Source organism: Drosophila obscura, unplaced genomic scaffold (assembly GCF_018151105.1).
Source record: "Drosophila obscura isolate BZ-5 IFL unplaced genomic scaffold, ASM1815110v1 contig_185, whole genome shotgun sequence".
In the NCBI taxonomy this organism is placed as follows: Eukaryota; Metazoa; Arthropoda; class Insecta; order Diptera; family Drosophilidae; genus Drosophila; species Drosophila obscura.
Genome location: NW_024542773.1, coordinates 1102962 through 1124545, shown reverse-complemented (window position 1 = coordinate 1124545; position 21584 = coordinate 1102962). Strand labels below are relative to the sequence as shown.

The following is a 21584-nucleotide window of genomic DNA, read 5'->3' as shown; positions in this document are numbered from 1 at the left end:
GGGAGGACTGACTGCAGCCTGCATGCCGCCTCCCTGCTTACTCCAGGCGTGCCTTGTAGGTGGTCTTCCAGATCTCGGCAAGTGTCACGGCACTGTGGAACCGATGGAAGATGCACAGCGGCAGTGTAATGCGCTGAATGATGGACCAGGGCACAAAGCCATAGAACTCAAGCTGAACCTGTAGATTCGAAATAGGATCCATTTGGATATTAGTTAGGTGGATTGAATAATTCGATAGTAATAACGATTCGTAAGCTAACACAAACAACATGCATGAGTACAACACAGAAGCTTTAGTCATTCGATACCAAAGTAACGAATGCAAGGTTGGTGGAACCCTGCATGAACACACATAAGTTCAAACAGTTCAAGCAGTTCGAACAGTTCGAGCAGTTCAAGCTGTTCGAACAGTTCGAGCAGTTCAAGCTGTTCGAACAGTTCGAGCAGTTCAAGCTGTTCGAACAGTTCGAACAGTTCCGAGCAGTTCGAGCGATTCGAGTGTGATTCGAAATGAACTCTGGGTTGAGTGTAGCTGTGGATTCATGCAGGACTTTTAGTGCCAGAAACATGCATAAATCATATGAAACACACGAACAAAATGCATGTACATTGGGGAGATGAGGATAGATGGGTACATATCGAGTTAAACATTAATTAGAGTGGAACGTACAGAACGGAACGATTAGAGAACGAGAGCGTTAATCGTTTTACTTAACTCAGTCTCGCTTACGTACATATCTACTTACAGGATTGGCGAATACTTTTTGAGCTTCGAATGTGTAGATGGCGAACATGGCCACGTTGCAGATGAGTAGGAAGGTGACAATCTGGCGGCCGGGCTTGCTGCGATCATGCTCCGGCAAGTGGACGCGACGCCGCGATACATCTGCGATGAAGAGCAGCTGCAAGATCACCTGGAAGACGGCCACACCGCCGGTAGTCGTCACCAGGAGGCTGGGCTCGCTCTCCAGCACCTTGATGCTGCCGGCAATGATGCTGAACACGGAGTAGGTGAAGAGGCCGAAGGCCGAGATGCGCAACAAGATGTCGTTCAGATTGGATTGCTCCTCGCAGCGGAACTTGAGATTCTTCACCCTGTGAATGCAGTAGAGAGTGTTGTTAGTGCGGATCGAAAATAGAGCAAAGGTAGGGAAATATTCTTGATGAGGAATATGGAGAACCAGACCTGATGAAGCCCACTATGATGGCCAGTATGGCGAAGGCCATGAGGATGCAGTGGCTGGCATCGGCCAGGTAAATGGCCAACAGCGAGAACTGCTGATGACGCACCAAGACGAAGAAGAGTATCAGGCAAATGAGGGCGCCGACCAACAGCAGCAGACCAAAGAACAGTCCCTTCGACGAGCCAACGCAGTCGACGCGACCGGAGCGTGCCTGCTGCGCCATGGCGACGGCACGACGCGATAGCATCACCTCCAAACGATGCTCCAGATCCTCGTCGTTCATCCGTCCCGGATAGCGGCCGATGTGCTTCCACATGACATACAAAACCACCGCACCGATCAGCGAATACTCAATGATAAACGGATAAAGATACGGCGCCGAGTCGTACACAATGGTCCCCATAATATCGATGCGCCCGCAGGCGGTGGAGTTGAGTGTGCCAATGTTGGAAGACAGCGCCGCCGGGTAGATGCTGTCCAGGCTCTCCAGATTCTCGAAGGCCACCAGGCCGCCGCTGGACTCCTCGTGCGATATGTCCGAGTAGGTCTGGAAGCTGTTCTCCATGCCGGGTCCGAACAGGTTGTTCATGATGTTCACCGGGCCCTCCGTGCTGGCACCGATGCCGCTGCTGGGCGTGGATGCGACAAAGCTGCTGAGGAACGAGGAGACGCTGCCAGTGGCAGCAGCGGGCAACGCCGAGGAGGCGGACCCATCGACTGGCGTCAGACTCGGGGCAGCGCTGGTGAGGAGTCGCTGGAGGCCGCTGAAGGTCGATTCGCTGGTCGTGCTGCTGATGGCGTCCGTTGCAGTGCTGCCGCCGGCGGAAATGGGTATGGCGGTGGTTGTGGTGGTCAATGGGCTGGTGGTGGTGGTGGTTGTGCCGAAGGTGGTGGTGGTGCTGGCAATGGTACTGGGGCTGCCGCCCGTTGTGGTGGCTGCTGTGGTGGCACTTGTGATAAACTTCTTCAGCTTGCGGGCCATAGTAGTGCTGTGCCATTGATAGCCGGCCGTCGTGTACGGTGCCCGGGTGGTGGTGCTGCTGCTGACAATGCTCCGCGCTGTGCTGCTGGCCACATCCCCGCCCATGCCCAGGCTCTTCGAGATGCCGTCGACGGTGTTGCGCACCAGCTTGGACAGCACATTGTCGCTCTTGTAGACATCCTTCGGCAGCAGATCCTCCCCGTCCAGCACCTCGAACTCGCTGTTCGGGCCGGCATGGGTGCGTAGAACGGTGCCGGCATGCCGCAGCGCATGCTGCCGCACCGAGTGGGCTATGGACGAGGCCTCCGGATCGGGCTCGTTCTTCTGGTGCCAGATGGTGATCTCCAGCAGCGACTCCTTCACCAGCGTCCGGATCCACACGCAAATATTGGTGGCCACCACATGCATCAGCCCGAAGCGGGCAATCACCTTGAATCGGTGGATGTTCAGCTGCAAGTTCAGACAGAGATCAAGAAACAGAGAAAAGAGAGAGAGAGAGAGAGAGAGAGCAGTGCCCGGGTGGGGGCGCTTGAGTACGACTGAGACTCTTTGAATGCCGCTGGGTTGCAGGTACATTGATTACGTAGATTACAAGTAAAAATCGGCTTCGGACGAACCGAACCGTATCCACGACCACCCCCTGCAGAGGTTCCCCAGAGAGAACTCATCAAAGTTCAAAGGATTTCTGTCTTCTTTAGCGTGAATATTAAGCAAACATAGGCCGGATATAAGTGCTACTTTCGATGCGGAAATATGCTAAAGAAAATGTCAGATAAACTGTTCCAATTTTTTCTCTCTTTTGGATAACGATTGGAGAACGAAACCGAATGCATTCGAACGCGTTCGAACGCACTCGAAGGCACTCGAAGCCTTTGAAACACTCACGCAGAAGATTCGTAATGTTCGAGAGCATTGAACTCTGGAATGAGTAAGGCTGTGGATTCCTTTGAATCGCTCTAACAGATTAGCTATTCTATGTGCATAAATTTTTGTTATTCGAGAACTCTGCAAGGGGTAATCGGTGGGTGGGTGTGGGACAACTAAACAAAAACCAAACTGCCACATCAGACATGGATCGATCCCTTATTGTTATTGTAAGTTATAGAGAGAGAGAGAGACAGATATTGTAGTCTAGTGGTTATCATATACGAGTATCGGTGAACATATCACAGATACGAGTATGTCTGTGATATGTGGGATGTACATATGTTATTGTATATGCGGTATACAGTGTGAGAAATGAGCGTAGAGTGGGGAGTAGTAGAGAGTACAGTAGAGTAGAGTAGAGTAGAGTAGAAAATGATTTGCATATCGTACCTGAAATGGTGGCCTAGTCTGCGATCGCGCGAATTGTGGGGCGGTTGTTGTGGGATTATGTACACAAAAATGGTTTTCATTAAATAACTACTTAGCAAATTTCGACAAAAATTTATTTAAAAAACAATGAATGCATTGATGGATGTATGGATATGGATTGATGGATGAATGAAATGGAATGAGGGTTTGAAATGCGTGTTATTGTTGCGTGTTGGTGGAATGAATGGTGTGATGAATGGTGGTTGATCGATTCGACCCCAGCCGAATAGCACTAGACTAAGAGCACTATGAGTGGGTGGATGCCACTTGTTGTGGGTTGTTGTGGCATTACGTTCGAGCCAGAGACAATGACAAAGACAGAGACAGAGAGAGAGAGAAGCATGGCAAGCGAATAAGTAGATGATGTGAATAGCGGTTTTTGTGGTACGAGTGGAGTATATGATATATGGATGCGAATGTTGTTGCAGTTGCAGTGGCAGATGCGCGAATGCATGAATGAAAACTCAACTGAAACACAACTCAATTGCATAACTGCCAATTATCACGCCAGATATAGATACATCGATATAGCGATACGTTGCACACACACAGATAAAAGGTGAGGGTGAGAGACCGAGTTGACCGTAACCGGATGCCTAATGATTCCCAAACACCGAAACCGAGTTACCCGAGTACCCGGAATACTCGAACCGAACCCGAGCCCGAATCCCGAATCCCGAACTCTAGAGATAGGTGGCAGATGGAAGAGACTGACTAACCTCGAACTGTTTTGGAAGCCTTGGGGATGTGGTTTCGTGTACTTATTGTTTGTTTAACATTTAACATACGATTACAGAATAGCCGTAGGATAATAGTAGTAGTAGGTGGTAGTAGTAGTAGTAGAAGGTAGTAGTAGTAGTAGTAGTAGTAGTAGTTGTAGTCATACGCTTACAGTGTTCTTTAGTTAAACACACAGACAATGATGGATGGCATCGACACTTACCCGTGCGTTCATGAATATAAAGTACATTTGCATGAAGGTGAATATCATCTGGAGCAGCGGATTCACACCGATCAGTATGTGATGGCAGGGCGAGTCGAAGGGTATCTCAAAGAACGATCCAAACTCCAGTCCAATATAGATCATGGCGCCCAGACCGAATGCTGCACAGTACACAGAACACAGAACCCCCACACCCAAAATCAGTTCCATGGGACACACACCCTGCACTGGCTCCCAATGGCTTACCAATGGCTCCCACTCGCAGAAAGAAGCTGCCGTGCGTCGGATCGCTATGTGTGGTCTTCCTCTTGCGTACATTCTTCGGGGTGACGGCCACCTCGGCATCCACGGGTGCTTCCTGCACAGATAGAGAATGAGAGATTGAGAGAGAGAGAGAGAATTAGACATTCAATGCCATAGGAAATTCGCATATGACCCATAATTGATGCGGCCTCACAGCACAATTAACAGAACAGAGGCGCTTTGGGGGCGCGAACAGTGAATATCTATTGAATGTTTACCCATGGAAATGCATCTGTGGATCACTTTTGTTGAGGTTCTTGATTGAATTAAATATTTAAATGCCTTTGATTCTTACGAGAGATCAGCTAACGTCAACTGAACAGACAGCTGAAGGCTAAAGATCTGATTTGAAGATCAATTGAATGATTGGAAAGCGATGATCAAAATGGTTTCAAATGGACCCCCACAGATCACAGATAACACTGGCACCTTTCCCGGACAAACCCAGGGGGTGTTTTTTGCGGGGGCCGCTAGATTACGTCGGTGTAAAGAACTTTGCTATTTTGAAGGCGCGGTAGCCGGTTTGCGGGTTGCTTGGCGCCCGGCCCCGCGGGGGGCGGGCGCGGAAAGTAGAGCCTAAGTCCATCTATAATGATTTAAATCTATCTTAGATTCGTAAAAGATCCATGAATAGGAATAAATCTACTTAAAGCATAGCCTGAAGTCCATCTAACATAATTTCTCCACTTGCTAATATATTTAGACATGTGGCGCTCATTACATTGTCAAAATAATTTATTTATTTATTTTTTTTTTTTATTATTAGTTTTTTAATTAGGGAGGACCCTTTATGTGTTCCACTTTGAATAGAAATCATCAAAAATCGTTATTGTTACCTGATATGCGGCGCCTTTGACAGCTGCTTTGCCAGAGTCCTTGGAGCCCTTCGCTTCCTTCGAATCGGCTGGATCGGCATTCTTGGCTTTCTTCGATTTCTTCTCCTTGGGTTGGGGTTTCGGTTTGCTGCCATTGCCATTGCCATTGCCGCCATTGCAGCAAGAGCTCTCTGATGGAACACACAGTGACAGATGACGTGAAGATATTCCCCCCTCTATTAAAAGGAACTTACCCTGCAGCAGGAAACAGAATACGTAGAGGAGGAAGAGTATGCTGACGCCGTACAGATACGTGAAGAATGTCTCATAGTAGAGCACTGGCAGGCGGTGTGTGGTCACATCGCTGATCACGTATGCAATGCACACGACGATCAGGAGGATCGCGTACACCAGGCTGGTCACGATAAATAGCGATGTCCTGTTTGGGCGGATGGGGGAATCATTAGTTGCCTGACTTCAGAAATGTATCAAAAATGGGTAAACTCTGGGGATGGGTGCTCATACGTGTGTGTGTGTGTTGGGTAGGGTGCTGTTGTTAGTGTGTGTGTGTGTGTCAAGATCTGGCTGCAACTCCCCCCTCTGAGTTGACCCACTATCCCGGTTTTTGCAAGTGCGAGAGTGTCTCAATCTTCTACTTTCGTAGTAGTATAAGTGTAAGTGTTGTATGTGTGTGTGTGTATCTGTGTGACTGACATGCAACTACATGCATACTCTCAATGAGCATCTCAAGTGCAGCCGCCTCTCTCTACGCCTCTCTTGACAGCTCGAGAGCATAACAGTCGCCGTGTATTAGCCCTTATTTGATATTTGATTACCCCTCTCTCCTTCTTGCACACTGTACAGCCCCAGTCCACATTCCACAGCCAACATTCATATCATTTTGATGCCACCCCCACTGTGTTTGTGTGTTTGTGTTTGTGTGTGTGCCATGCAACAACTCATTTGCAGGCAGTCATTTTAGTGACCCAGTTAGCGGCATCAGCGACTTGACTTGGCTGCAGCTTAAAATACACACAAAGCGCGTGCCATGCCCCCCTGCTTAGGCAGTCACTCATTTGCATGCAGCACAGCACCCAGCACCCAGCAACCCACCCCATTCCTCTATGTGAAAAAGGGGTGAGCTGCCGTGCAGCATCAAATCTGGAGGGTGAATTTATTGAACATGCATAATGCATATCATATCTGCTATAAATGATGACATATCCTTGAGAACTGGAGGAGAAACTATGTCAAAACGGAAATGGAATGTCTGTAGGTATCCCACAGAAATTTACAGATTTAGATTTCGATTTAAGCAAACAATTTATGCATCATTTAGATTGGCAATTAATAGATATGTAGATGGTTGCCATGGGGGATAAAGTTTCCCAATTCTCAAGCAGAATAACCTTAGATGATGCGTAGAATATTCCCGACATTTCCAACCCTTTAATGAGGATCTTTTTATAAAGAAATCTTTTGCATAAGGGAGTGAACTTTCACTTACAAATTGAATGTAATAAAACCTGTGTCTGTGTCTTGCCCTTAGGCATAGAAGGCGTTCTGGAAAAGGGAACTTTCCATGTAAATGGCATCCCTTTTATCACTCTAACAATGAATGTTGGTTGTCTATTGTCTTATTGCATATACAAATATCTATGTATTCAGGAGATAGTCCCACAATCCACTGTGTACACATAAGCTCGTGTGATGTAAGGATTATGGAAGCACGAGGGTAACACTGGAACACTTCTGGATGGGTTTGATGGAACGGGGTATATGGATGGTGCTGGATTATCAGCAGAGGTATCATATTACCATAGTTCGATTGGTCCCGTTATTGGATTTGTTTGATATGTGCCCTGTACCGTTATTTTCGCTGGCATAAAACTGTGTTTATTTGGATTTGGCTTGAACGTGTAGCAAACCCTATAAGATTGAAGATATTCAGATATTTCTGGTTCTGCGTGTGGTTTTGGTTTGGTTTGGGGTGGGGTTTTGGGTTTTTGGTTTTAAGTTTTTGGTTTTACATAGCTGCATGGGTGGGCTAAGGGATGGAGCAAGGGTTAATCTTCCGAAGAAAGGGGAGCATGTAAGAGAGACAGTTAGCTGGGTCCTACTACGGTTGTTGCGGGTGGAGGTTGCCCTGTGGGCCATAGCATACTTGTGTGGTATATACAATGTGTGTGTGTGTATCTGTGTGTTTCGAGTGGCTGCCAAAAGATGTTATACACAAGGGCTCCCACTACCCACACTCCCTACTCCCCCCCGCCACTGATGATGATGATGATTCCCCCTTTGAATGGATAAACTTTGGATTCTGTTGGATTCGATTCGATTCGCACCTTTGCAACGGCTGCGGCATGACATTCTTGAGCTCCATTTCCTTGTTGGCCGCATTATTCTTCTCGGCGCTATCGGTGCTGCCGGCGGTGTGGGAGCGGGAGACCGGCAGTGTGGCCATATTGTCTCCGCCCTCCACATCGACGGTAGCGACCTTCACTTCACCGCCGCCCATGGTTTCCGTTTCCGTTTCGGTCTCCGTTGTGCTGGCTTTTATTTTTCTGCTGCTCGATACCCGACGATTTCTAGTTGATTCTCGATTTATCGATTGCCCGATAGACTCGATAGTTCTCGATAGTTTTCCCCTTTGTCTTCCACTTGTAATGTGTTTTTTTTTTTTTGTTACAGTTTTCAATGGTTTCCGTTTCCCTATTTGTTTTGCAACTCTAAAAACGAGACGAAACGAAACAATTTGCAGAGTAATTTTCGCGGGGGGTTAATTTGGTTTTTGTTGCTGTTTCTTGATGTTGCTGCTGCACGGAAATATGCAACAGAATTTCCCTCGCTAGCTCTCCCTCTCTCTCTCTCTCTCTCTTTCCCTCCACCTACGCTCCCGGGCACTCACTCACTCTCTCTCGCTCTCCCTCTTTCGCTATCTCTCTCTTGGTCTTTCTCTCCTTTCTCCTTTCCCTAGCCATCCCTTACTGCTGCTGCTGCTGCTGCTGCTCGTTCTCTCTCTTTCTGATTTCTTGTGATTTTTGTGGAACGCATTTGAAATGCATTTGACAAATGGGCAAATGAGGCGTGGCCTTAAGCCGCGCTTTCTATTTTGGACTGCATCCCGGGGAGCCGACGACCTACTGACCTCTCTCTCTCTCTCTTTCTCTCTCTCTCTCTCTGCCCCAAACAAAGCGGAGCGGAGCCCCAGTCCCCGGGTAAACAACTGTGATTTCAACCCTCGCAAATTCGCATTCCGGGCGGGGAAAGTGTATCCCAAACGAACGGAGCACGGAGCACGGAGAGTGGAGTCCTTCGGCTGCGTGTGTATGCATTGGATCGGCTATATATGTATATATATATATATCCCCATTCTGGTATATAGCTCCACTTGAATCTTGAGGGCTCTCCCCCTCTCTCTCTCTCTCTTGTCTGTATAATAAGCTGTGTATTAGTGCCCCATCAAAAGGCTTTCTGGCTTCTGGTTTCTGGTTTCTGTTTTCTGTTTTCTGGAGGCCTGGCCCCACAGTAAATTGCAAGCTTTCGTAAGGAAAAAAAAAAAACCCCACTTCATTCTACGGATGGTATATGTATATGGGTATAGACACTAGATAAATATCTTCTGCAAATTGTTTCGGTTTCGAGCCAGGTAAAAGCCTCTTTCCAGTCAAAGTATACGAGTAAATGGGTTTTATTTTATTTTTTTCATTTCATTTCTTTTAAACACTTCACTGTTCAGCACTGGTTTTTCGCACACTTTAAAGGTTCTTTTCACGGATAAAAAAAAACAATAAATAAATAGAAAATGCATAGAATGCTATGTTCTTTGATGGATTTGATTCCCTCTGCCAGACTGGTGCTGCTCCTTATCTCGAGGCTTTACCTTGCGAACGTTTCACACAAAACACGTCCAAGAGCCTCTACTATCCAACTACAACTGAAATGGCTCGTCGAGGCCTCGTCTCATCGGAGGTCCAGCAGCATCCAGCAGCAGAATCAAGCAGCAGCAGTAACCGCCCTCAGAGTGCGCCGAATCTCTCTCTCTTTCTCTCTCTTTCTCTCTTTCTGTTTCAGGATACACCTAGAGCTGGGATGCTGCCTGCTGTCTGCTGCCTGCTGGTCTGTAGGGGAAATTTCGGTAGTGTATGCCAAAAAGTAGGACACATTCTGTGTTTCATTTCGTTTTGTTGTCAGAGTCGATTTGCATATAGAAGTGAGCACACTTGATTTCCTTGATTGAAATGTTTTCGCCCCGGCCATACAGCGAGGCCTCTGGCCATCCTCTTCCTGCTATCTCTTAATTGAGTATTGAATCGGTGGGCAGGCCAGTGTGAGACACTTTGTTTAGCATCCATCACAGCTTCGGTTGCAGTTTCAGTTACATTTCCAGTTACTGGCTCCTCCTGTGGCAGCTAGACAGGCCTGCTCCATGTAAATGGGTCACTTGCAACCCAAGGGTTGAGGTTGACATGCCAATCAATGGATGCTTGGCTGGCTGGCTCCAGGATGCAGGCATCAGATGGCAGCAGGCATCAAAAATTGAAAGAGGGTGGGGGGCCGGCCCAGCAGCCGTCAGTCATCGAAAAGCAACAGCCCAAAACTCAATTACGGCTGCTTTTACTGCCTTTTACTACCAGCTACTCGCCATGGCAGGGCATGGCATGGCATGGCTCTTACATCCACTGTGCCGGAACAACCCCAGAACATTGAGCAGGCACACGGGCACAGTGGATGGTGTGGCTATAAAGCAGCTCACTATTCATTTGGGGGGCGGGGAAGTTCACTTAGGGATTGAAAGGGAACTATTGTACGATTAGGAGTGCTGATTATTTGTAGATTTTCATCAGGGTACTATTTTTCTATTGATTTCTTTTGATTTATGTGAAGATTCCAATTGCTTGATCAAAATATTTCATAAAATTCAACTTTAATAGAAATTTATTCAATGTTCGGAGTCCATATAGTAAGGATTTGCTCCATCAAAGCGTTATTTCAGGATTACATAATTTATTTTCTGGCTTCTAGTCATCTTTACTCCATGAGAGTCGTATTTTATATGTGTCTGTACCGTGAACTTTTCTTGTATTATTATCATACATAATTCTAAGATTTCTATTACGCTCTTCTACATCAGGACCAAGCTGAGATATCAACTGAGGAGCGCTGCAGCACGGCGCGATGCAGTCATCTTTTTGAAATATCCAAGAATGAATTTCAATGTTTTATATGCAACGGGCAAACGAAGGCTTTTGTAGAGCTATGAAATGGCCCTTTGTATATTCAACTCAATAAATTTCTTTTTGAATGTTTGCTGTCATTCGTTGTCCTTCCTTAGATCTTTCCACGTGGAGGTGTTGCTATGCTTTGTGCGTCTCATTAGATCCTTGTCGTTAGCTGCTTTCCGTTGCCACTTCTCCATCTAATCCTCCCAATTGAATCGGTGCGCGGCCCATTGTGCGCAGTGGCAGAGGAGAGCAGCGCGGCAGCAGCGTGTGGCAGTGGCAGCGGCAGCGCAGCAGCTTGTGGCAGAGAACTTACGATATAGTAAAGCCGACGACGACGCGTCGTCATGCTGTCTGATCCATTCGTTTCCGTCGTCGTCCTTTTCGTCCTGCTTTCGGTTTTATCGTAACTCTAGCGCTCGCTCCCTTTTGTGCCGCCCGTTCGCCGTCTCTCTGTTGCGGGCTCCGCTTTGTGCGCATTTCACAACAACCAAAATGTTTCGGATTCTGTTTTGGTTGCACATTCGCTGGGTTGCCGCCCCCCGGCAGGAATCTGTACGCTTCCAGGACTCTGTACTACCGTTCTCAACTGCCGGTTATGGCCGTATGCCATGCCGCAGCCATTGACTGCAGTGTGCGTGCCCCATGCCCCGTGGTCCGCGGTCTGTGGCCACTGCCCCGTGTTGTGGCAAAGGGGTTGCAGCAGTGGAATCACAGGAGTGTAAAAAAGGGACTACTCGGATAAGGATTTGCGTCGCAACTCCAATACTGCGTCGTAGTTGTGCCTGGAGTGGCAGACAGACACAAGGCATGGGGCATGAGGCATGAGCCGCACCCTGATCCCAGCCAGAGGAGGATGCATGACCCAAATGCCTGCCACACACACTCTAATCCCGCTAGCAACGCAAAAAAAATACTTTTAAAAAAAACCCCAATCGATGAGAGTCGACTCCTTTTGGAAACATCTGCAATCATCTGTGGGAGTTCTCGATAGCCACGTTTCATTGATGATGGGCACACAATAATTATGGAAATTACAGGCCACAAAGTTCAACATCATGAAATTATAATCATCTTTAACTTATTTTGGCATAAAGAAATTCAAAAGATAAAAAATGATGCGACTTAGGAACGTAGTCGAATAACTATCTAATATCTAATATGAGTCCTAGGAGTTCTGCATTTAAGAAGTTTACTCGTGTATCTTCAGTATTTTGCATTGTTATATTCATTTTTAAGAATTTATTTTCTAAAATACATTTGAAACCATTTTTTACTCGTGATAACCTTCCAGAAACCTTCCAAAACTAAGAAAAACGAGAAGGAACGTGTGAGTCGCTACTGTGGACGCGACTCTACTTTTATCCCCGTAACTTACATGTCGACTCGGCTATTGATGCTGATCAAGAATGTATACTGTACTCATAAATTTGTTAGCTTATGATTTATGTAAAATTTTAAAATATTTTACATTTTTTTGCTTCATCTGTCATCTACATCCACATCTAACATGTTTATTCTACATCTGAAATTTGGTTGCTCTAGCTCTTATAGTCTCTGAGAATTAGGCGCTCATCGGGACAGACGGACGGACGGGCAGAGAGACATGGCTATATTGACTCGGCTATTGATGCTGATCAAGAATGTATATACCTTCTCTGCATTGCACACATCCACTTTTACCACAAATACAATATACCAATTAACTCTTTTTGATTACGGTTATAATTATGCTTGCACTTAAGAACTTTGCTACTTGGTTCACCACTGAATCTTCGAGAGTATATGCCTGATATCAAACAGCATTTTCCGCAGTATAGTTGTAAGTTTCAACAAGCAACTCCTACTTAACTAATTACATACTTAGTCTCGTATTCCTACACTAAGAACCCTGTAAACATCTTTAATCATCACAGCATTGTTTGGAAAGCTAATTCGGATCAATGATGGAAGGTTGAAGAGTGGCAGAGTCGTAGGGGCAGGGCTACTCACCCTCTTGGATGTATGGCTATAATTACTGTGGCGGCCTTTCATCTGCCACCCCTTTAGACAGCATGGAAGAAGGGTTGCGTGCCCTCTTGCCTAATTATATTTTTAGCTTATGAGCAGATGAGGTCTTTATCAGAAGGTCTGAAGCTATTATTTATAAAACAAAAAGCAGTGAAGTCACACGAGTGCGATTATTGGGGGTTGTACCCAAACCTTGTGCCTAATCGGGTGATAATTCCAGTACAAGGCTATAGCCAGGGGAATAGCCACCGCCACAGACGTAGCGGTAGCTGTAGCCGCAGCCTTCCGCAAATAGATTTCAGTCGAATCAATAAGTTACTTTGGAAAGCCATGTTCTGGAGAGTCTGGAGAGTGCCTCTTGGCCCTATGCCAAGCATCGATAAGTAGTTTTCCTGTCGCGTTTTCCCCCCCCCTTGTGTGCCTTGTCTTTGGCTGCTTTTCATGAATGTAAGTCATTCGTACAATGACACTTTATGCCAGAGACAAAGATGGGGCACTCTCCACTACGGCCTGACAGTGCATGCCGCAGCGCCAGCCCAGCCAGCCCAGCCCAGCCGAGTGGAATGCTCTGTCGGTTTGTCAAGTTGCGTAATTTGTTTGCAACTTCTCTTTTTCCATGCCCATTCCCATTCCCGTTCCCCCCCAGTCAGTACATTGTGTAAGCTATTTTCCTACTTATTTGTTAAATAGGAGCGGCAACAATGCCACAGCATCGGGAATGTAAGGCAATGTGCCTGAGCCTGTGTCTGTGATGTGTCCTTAGTTCATTGACATTATAATCCGCAGGATGCCAAAAAGAAGTACAATAAAAGCTGCATAAATTCGGGGCTTAGACTGTACAGAGGATATAAGCGGATATTCCCTCCTTGGATGGTTCAAGATCTGGGGTTAAATTTTTTTTTGGGTGCATTACTGGAAAAGCCATCATGCAAGATGCAGGTGAAAGATCTATGTACCAGGAACGTAAGTGAGTGAGAGGCTAAGCCAAAGATTCTGGGGGTTGGATGTTAGTGGGGATAGAGTCATACGGTTATAAGAAGGAACTATCTATGGTATATACTATATGTATAATATATATATATATATATAAAGGATTGTTTTTGTCATATGAATAATACCAAATCTGACCTTGGCTGTGGGCGCGTCAGAACCGGTTGAAGTATGCCGCTGTAACGGTTTCTTACTTTGATTAATTTGAAAACTTTTTACGGTTTACGGTTAAGAGAAGGGTTTCAAAATTACTACGATACGATATCTAAGGATCATAGACTACATAGAGAGAGTTCTCAGAGATCGAGAGATGAACAGACGGAGAATTAATGGGAAGATGGGGGGCGACAGTCTTTCTTTTTAGCGGCTGAAAACTTTTGCGGAAAAGGAACACGAAGGAACGAATGGAATGAAAGCTTAGTACAGTTTCGGATGGATGTTAAACGGAAATGGAACACAAAAGAACACATATAGAGTGATGGTGGGGGGCGGAGTATCATGTGGTTCATGTGTCCATGGAACGCACTTACTTTGCATTTTTCGGTCTTCGGGCATCGATCGGGAAGTCATCGTCGAAATCCAAATTGAAGTCCTCGCCCAGATCATGTGGCACTAGCGGTGTGCGCTGATGTGCAGGACTCGTGTGATAGCCATCTCCCTGTAGCTGTTTGAATCGGTATTAAGTAAAATCGGGAATTAAACTCTCGTCTCCGTATATCGCTTGTTAGCTTTTTTTTTTAAACAATAAATTGGAATGTCGTATAGTACAAGATGTTACATGTTATATACAGCGATAAATATATATGGTATATATATTATAGGTACATATAGTAGATGGTTTTGAGTAAGCGTATTGCATGCATTTTTTTTATGTTCAAAAATAATATCGAAACAATTCCAATTTATTGCCAGAAATCATATTACTCATGAGAGGGTTTTTCTCTCTCTTTTGGTTTCTTTTTTTGTTTTCAGTTAAGTTTTCGAGGAACATAAAGTTAAGGGCGAATCGGTTACTCGTGCAAGGATTTTGGTTCATCAATTTTTGGTTCTCTTCTCTATAATGGTAAAAAATCTTTAAATATATAAATCTACCACACAAAACAGACACTCACTCACACGCACACGCCATAAAATCTGTTTAGTTTGGTTATAATTCATATGCAATATTTACAGGATCTTCGAGTGGATGTTGGAAGTATTCATTGTGCGCACGATGTATGTATGTATATTATTGGTAAATATTGTATATATGAAATGTATGTTACATTGTAGTGAAGTGGAGTGATTAAATGTGTTTCCATCAAGTTATTGAAATATGGTCCAAAACCTTTGTTTTATTTAAATTCTGGGTGTAAAGAGTTCTTAAAGCTCTGCTCTCCATTACCCAATCAAAATTAGTTTTAAACCAGCAAAAATAGTATTATTGTATAATATTCAAGTATTTTTTGTGGTTTTATTATTATTCTTGTATCATATTCTTGGGCTTTGACCACCGTAACGATGGCAGATTGGTTGGTCACAGCAATTTTGCCGTAAAGACCAATAGGTCTAGTTTTTTATTTATATTTTTTATATCTCGAGAAAAATTTTTTTTTTTATTTGATATTAAGTTACTTCCAACCGTGATTAGTTGAAAGATTTATTTGGCCTCCACGTCTGATTTGACGATTCATTGATGATTTTATTATTATTATTATTTTGCTTTTTTTTTTTTTTTTTTATTGATCACAGAAGGTGTTCAAGCAGGGACTTCCACGATTACAGCTCAAGTAGAAGTCCTGAATTTGGCATAGAATTTTGGAAGTACTTTTTTTTTTAGTATATTCTAATTACAGTCCTCGGGTTGTCCTATTTTGGGACTTTTTTATAAATAAGAAATAAAGAAATAAAGAAAACTTTTGCTTTGTTTTAAAACTAATTCAGAATTTGGTTAAGGTTTTATTTTTGAAAGATTGAAATGTTAAAATTAAGGAAATTTGATAAGTTTTGGTTATGATAGAAATCGGCTAAGCTATGATTAAACATTGTGCCAAAAGCTTTCCACCATAGAATACTGTCTAGAAAAGTATAAAACAGATACATTTGTTTCTGTCTATCAATAGAACAAACTCCAGCGATAAAGCGATGTCTGATGGATGTTGGATTATGGATGAGCTGTGTATTTGAGTTGTGAGTGTGTGTATTTGAATGAGTTATATTGCATATGATTGAGGGGAATCCTTGTAACGAGTATATCGAATAGCCCGTACCTTGACCACAGTGCCGACCTGATTTGATTCGGAGGCCGACTGTCGATTGTCGAGCAGATTGGCCCGCTCCATGTTCTCCAATTGTAGTGTCTCCCGTGGCTGATCCAGCAAACGTTCTCGCATCTCATGTATGTAGGGACACCGCTGCATTCCTCCTCTCCCTAAGGTCCTGATGATGCTGCTCTATGTCTTCAATGTCTATCTGCTCCTCTTCTATCTGTCGTTCGTGTATATCTGCTGATTGATTGATTGATCGATTGCAAGTGTTAGCTAGCTACTTGGTTACTTGGGTCAATAAATAGCTGAAGCTTCTAGCGATAGCAAGCCGTTCATTCCTCCAAAAAGGTGGCTAAGGTTTATTATTTTGGGTGTAAAGGCTATATAAAGTTCTTAGGGAGTTAATTTCGTGGGGGTTTCTGTTCCCCAGTTCATAAATCAGTCATACAGTTTGCAGCAGCAGTTGATATTTTCAAGACTTTTAGTTAAGCAAATTGGTCGATCTGCAAAGAGAATAGAAAGAGAATTTCCTTTTAGTTAAAAGGTTTCATTAATTATTCTTAGAAATGGAATCAAGTGGAGGGAATAGCAATGGCATTGAGTGTTCCAAGTATTTTCATATTTTCAGTAAATATTTTACGATTTCTTGCCAAGTTTTTTCTTTTTTTTTTTTTTTGCTCAATCAAAAACATTTAGATTTTGATGCTCTGCTTTGCTTAAAAATAAATGTCTGCCCTTGAAAATCGAGAGACGAAACAACAAGTGGAAATTCCAGTGGGAAACAGCCACCATCATCCACTTATGTCAGATGCTGATGGACGTGTCTGGCAGCGGAATCCCATCAAATCTCTCATAGAAGATCTTGACAGATTGATGAGGGTGCCGTCGTGGTCATGCCCCCAATCCCTGGTCCAGTAAGCCGCTTACTAAAGTGTGTCCGGGAATCGGAATCGCGGAACCAGCAGCAGCATCAGCAGCAGCAGCAGCAGCAGCTGGGGCACAATTTAATTTGATTATGTGCCACACTTTTGTGCCTTGGCTGCTGGCCAGAACGCGGCACGCATCCATGTGGCATGCTGCAAAATATTATTCAATATTATATGTTTATTTTCTCGTCTGCTTTGGGGCAACAGGCGAATGGAGCCCGAGGTCGTGTGCCGCAACAGAGAGGTGCAGGCCAGAGGCGCACCCACCCACATCTCCCTACACATGTGGCGCCCGCCCCCCATTGGCAGGGGCATGTGAGCCCCTGGTGCATCCGAACGCACAAAACCAGAAAATACAGCGTGACTGGAAGGCATACGCATCGGGGCAATCCGGCCTACGGGAATGCGTACAAAAACAAACACCCACCGATCCGAGGAGTTTTATGTGGCCTATATTTGCTTAGCCAAAGAGAGTGCCAACATAAGAGGCCCTACAATGGGAAAGCAAAACAGGCATATCCTGAAAGAAAATCTGGAAACGATCTAGAACGATCTTCCCGCTAGAATTTATTTCTGAAAATATCTCAACAAGTGGTTTTTAATACTACTGCAATCCATTTCAAACTAAACCAAATCGTGTGAAAAAGCAGGAAAATTTATTGGAGTAAAAGATCTGCGAGTGGAATACCCATAAACGGGGGCACTTCTTCTCTGACATATTTATATTTTCATTCTCGAAGAACATCTTCCTAAAGAACTAATTCTTTCACTTGAAATATAGAGACATCAGGGATCACTAAGCATGAAATCTATAGGATCTATCTGGTTGTCTGGATAAAAAGAACATCTTGCTGGCCACTTGAATGGTATCATTTCTTCAGTCAAAGAGTAAAGAGCTCCGATTAAAGAAAGTAGTTTAGAGATTCGATTATGTGCACCACAGCAAATGAGTATAGCAGATCAGATATCATTTAATTTGCTCGATTCTTTGTATTTGGTTTGGAGGCAATCGAATTGGCGATAATCGGGTCAAGATAACGATTCGGCTGCGGCACACTGTCGAATGTTGCATACAGCCAAAACGGGAAGGGGGGCAAGTTTGCAATTAACAGCATTCGGTTAGATTTTGCGTCAGTTCCCTTGTGCGGACAGCAGCGGACATGGGTCGGACAGGGGGGCGGACAGTTGTTAGCCATCAAATGTTAATGGTATTAGCCAAGCTTTCAATTTACGCGACTGTGTTGGTTGGGAGAACGCGAGACCGAGAACGAGAACATGCGACAATTCTGACTTGCGCCAATGGCCATGGAAAATGCCCCAAGAAGAAGCTAAAAAAAACAGCAGCAACATTGTGTGAATGCAACAAGAACGCTTTTTATGTCTGCCCCACCATTGCCTTAATGCGGTGTTAGCCATAGTTTTTTTATTTTTTTTTTGCTGCTCTTTAGCTGGTACTTAATGATGGGCAGGCCCCTCGTAAACTTTAGAACTACTTTTAAGTCTCCTCCTCCGACTGTTGAATGGGAGGAATGACCATCATCCATCATTTTGGAGAGATGCTGAGGCTGGGGCTGTGATGTGTGTCAACTTTACGATGGGAATGAATTTAGTGTGAGAATAAAGCTGATGCTGCTGCTGTTACTCTCTGGCCGAGTGCCTTGGGCGATTTGCATCTTTGAGATCGCATTACGAAAAGAACTCCCTGAATTCGTACATATTTTTGGAAGAGTTATACCTTTTGCTTAGTTTATTTATTTATAGAACCCAAGATCAGAGAGGCATTTTTAATTATAAATAAAAATAAAATTCTTGGATTTTCCCATATAATTCCTTAAGTGCTTTTTAAGCCCAAATTCAAAGCTCTGCTGGTGTTTGTGTGTGTACTCGAATTAATCAAAACAAACGCTGATCGTGTGATCCAGATTTTCCCACCGTATTTGTCAGAGAACTTTCATTTGTCGAATGAAACGAAAAAAAAAAGGGCAATAATGGGCAAACCGCATTTGTTATAAACAAACGATGCCACTTGAATTGGGGAGATCATCGCAGTGCTGCTGTCGATGTTTATGACAGGCCCGACAATAGTGTCCGATGACAGATTACAAACAAACCAATCATCCATCCGTCTATCCAACCCCAACCACACCCACCCACATGGCTACATGGGTACATGGCCACACGGTGGCGGGCGCCACTGGAAAATTACAACTATAAAAACGTAAACATGATCTATGCAGATCTCTGGGGGGGAAACGACGTTGCAGCGGAGACGTCGCCTACATTGAGAACCGGATATTACAGATGGAAGACAACAGACAACCGAGCGAACACCAAACTGGGAATCGGATTTGGAATTGCAATTGGAAACGGAGTGGAAATGGAAGTGGAAATGGAAATGAGAACAGAAAAATAAGAGAGGAGAATGGGCATGTGAACTGCCACCAGATGGACGCATGTGGCAGACGCAGACAGTGCCAGACATGGAAATAGGGTGACCTTATAAACAGAACGCTACTGCTGCTGCTACTGCTGCTGCTGATATTCTCAGTGCACTTTTCCATGGGAGAACGAAACATAGGCCATGAGCCATGGCATGGCATCGAATGTTGTGGCCCTGGGTGATGGTACGACTGTTGGTGGTGGTGGGTGTGTGCGTTCCTTTGGTCAATCCGTATGTACGTCTGTCAGTCATTCGTTTGGTCCGTCGTCATCCCCAGTTTTGCATTTGGTCGCCGTCGTCGCGAGGTCGTCGGCTCATTAGTTAATATGCCCCCCGGAATATGCAGAATATGCATTTCGTTTTTCTGCCTCTTGGCTCTTTCATATTTTATGTTGCAAACCACCACATCAGACCACCCCACCCCACCCACCCCACCCGCACACACGGACCCACCCACATTTAACCACCGTTAGAAATTGAATCGCGTGTCGCTTGTCGAGCTTCAGCTTCAACCCTCTGCAAATGTTTTTTCTGTTTGTACGTTTTGCCAACATTCCTCCCGGTGGATATGCGAGAGTCGAACGACTTAAAAGCAGAGTCGTTTCAAGGCATAGATCGATAGGAGAATCGATAACGATCTAAGGGAAGAAGCAATGCTGCAAGGGGAATACTCGGACAAACAGCAAAATGATGGTTAAGAGTTCTGTGAAAAAGCGGAAGAATGATCATTTCTGAATGATACTTTTAGGGAAGTATCGGGGTAAGTGTATGTAAGGGCTTCAAAAAAAATGACGAAATATATGTAAGAAAACAGCAGTGGAATTTATTTAGTTCCCTAAAGTTCTCTTCAATGGCAATCGTCAAACCTCAAGAAACCCGAAAAACAAATCAACGAAAATCATGAGAGGTTATGGAGGAGCAGATATTAGATTTTAAAGGGAAAACTAAATTACAAATCGAGTTCTAATTGCAACTAGAATTGGAAATTTAATTGCTTGAGACAAAGAATAATTAGAATTCAAGATTTGTAGTATGAAAAAATCAAACTGTTCTTCCAAGCAATAAGCCCAATAAGCCCCCTGATCGCGATAGGTTTAAGTGTCAGTGTGACACAGTTGCAGGGCTGCAGCAGGACACTGGAATGATCTTACCTAGCAGAAAGGTGACCCAATTCCGGCCACTGTTTCACTTACTTCTGCCTGCCACAAAGAGTGTGTGCCCCAATAACACCTCGCACTCTCCACATCCACATCCAAAGCCAAAGCCACAGCCACAGCAACAGCCACATAGCCGTTTTGTGCGGTTTTCCTTTGTCACAATTCTTGTGCAATTAAGATTTTCCATTTGAAGCACTTCTATGGGTTGGCCCCAGGGCTTGGTATTGGGATTGGGTATGGGCTATAGGCTATGGGGATTGGGGCACTGCGACTCTGGTGGGTATGGGTTTTTGAAAAAATTAAAATAAAAACGAAACGAAATCGTCTTCAATGTCTTTCTAATGGAAGACCAAGAAATGTGTTTGTGTGTGTGGGAGTGTAACCCGAGAAGGGCAATTCGAGTGGCGATCAAATAGGGGATTAGATTAGTGGGCTCTGACGCACCACCACCACCACGCAGGAGGTGTCATGTGTGCAGGGTATTTGTTGGGTTCATCATCACTTACTTGAGGGGCTCTTCCAGGCTTCTGCTTCCTTACATGAGGAGTGGAGTACTCTCTCTCGCTCTCGCCTCTCCACTGTCTCTCTTTTGTTTGGTTAGGAATAACGTTTGTCCTGGTTTCTGTGAGTCCTTTGTGGAAGCCGGGGGAGTACAGTGGGGCGGGTGGCGCCCCAATTGGCGGCCGGAGGAGGGGAGGTGGCGTTTGTTGTGTGTGTGTTTCGCGTCTGTTGCGCTTTGTTTCGCTTTGTTATTGCGTGTCCTTTTTGTGTCCTTTCGTTTGTTTGCTTTTTTTGTTGTTTGTTTTTGTTGCCTGCCTCTGCCCGAAAATGCGTTGCAGCTCAACCGGAAACGGATGCCCTCACCCACACCTCGCACACACAAAAACACACACGCACGCACACACACAGGCAGCAGACAACAAGATGGACGACGACGACGTCTGATGCGCACTCAAAAATTTGATTTGTTTTCTTTACTTTACTTTCTTTCTGCCGTTTCCTTTTTCCTC

General features: G+C 44.8%; 1 protein-coding gene across 17 annotated transcripts; it reads right to left on the bottom strand.

The window, feature by feature from the left end:
- LOC111072804 (proton channel OtopLc) lies at positions 1 to 21448 on the bottom strand. 17 transcript variants are annotated; one of them, XM_022364868.2, is made up of 14 exons: positions 21081 to 21448; positions 16341 to 16554; positions 16055 to 16288; positions 14336 to 14469; positions 13944 to 13982; positions 7402 to 7512; positions 5838 to 6022; positions 5605 to 5774; positions 4712 to 4823; positions 4466 to 4626; positions 3484 to 3501; positions 1187 to 2616; positions 735 to 1095; positions 1 to 178 (listed from the first exon to the last, which is right to left on the bottom strand). In XM_022364868.2, the coding sequence occupies exons 3-14, from the start codon at positions 16202 to 16204 to the stop codon at positions 38 to 40; spliced, it is 3012 nt and encodes a 1003-aa protein (XP_022220560.2). In that variant the 5' UTR covers positions 16205 to 16288; positions 16341 to 16554; positions 21081 to 21448; the 3' UTR covers positions 1 to 37. The 17 variants fall into 17 exon arrangements, with proteins under 17 accessions (XP_022220560.2, XP_022220562.2, XP_022220561.2 ...); XM_022364870.2 differs by having other exon boundaries at positions 16055 to 16291; positions 16500 to 16554; XM_022364869.2 differs by having other exon boundaries at positions 16500 to 16554.
- Between the last annotated feature and the right edge of the window lie 136 nt (positions 21449 to 21584).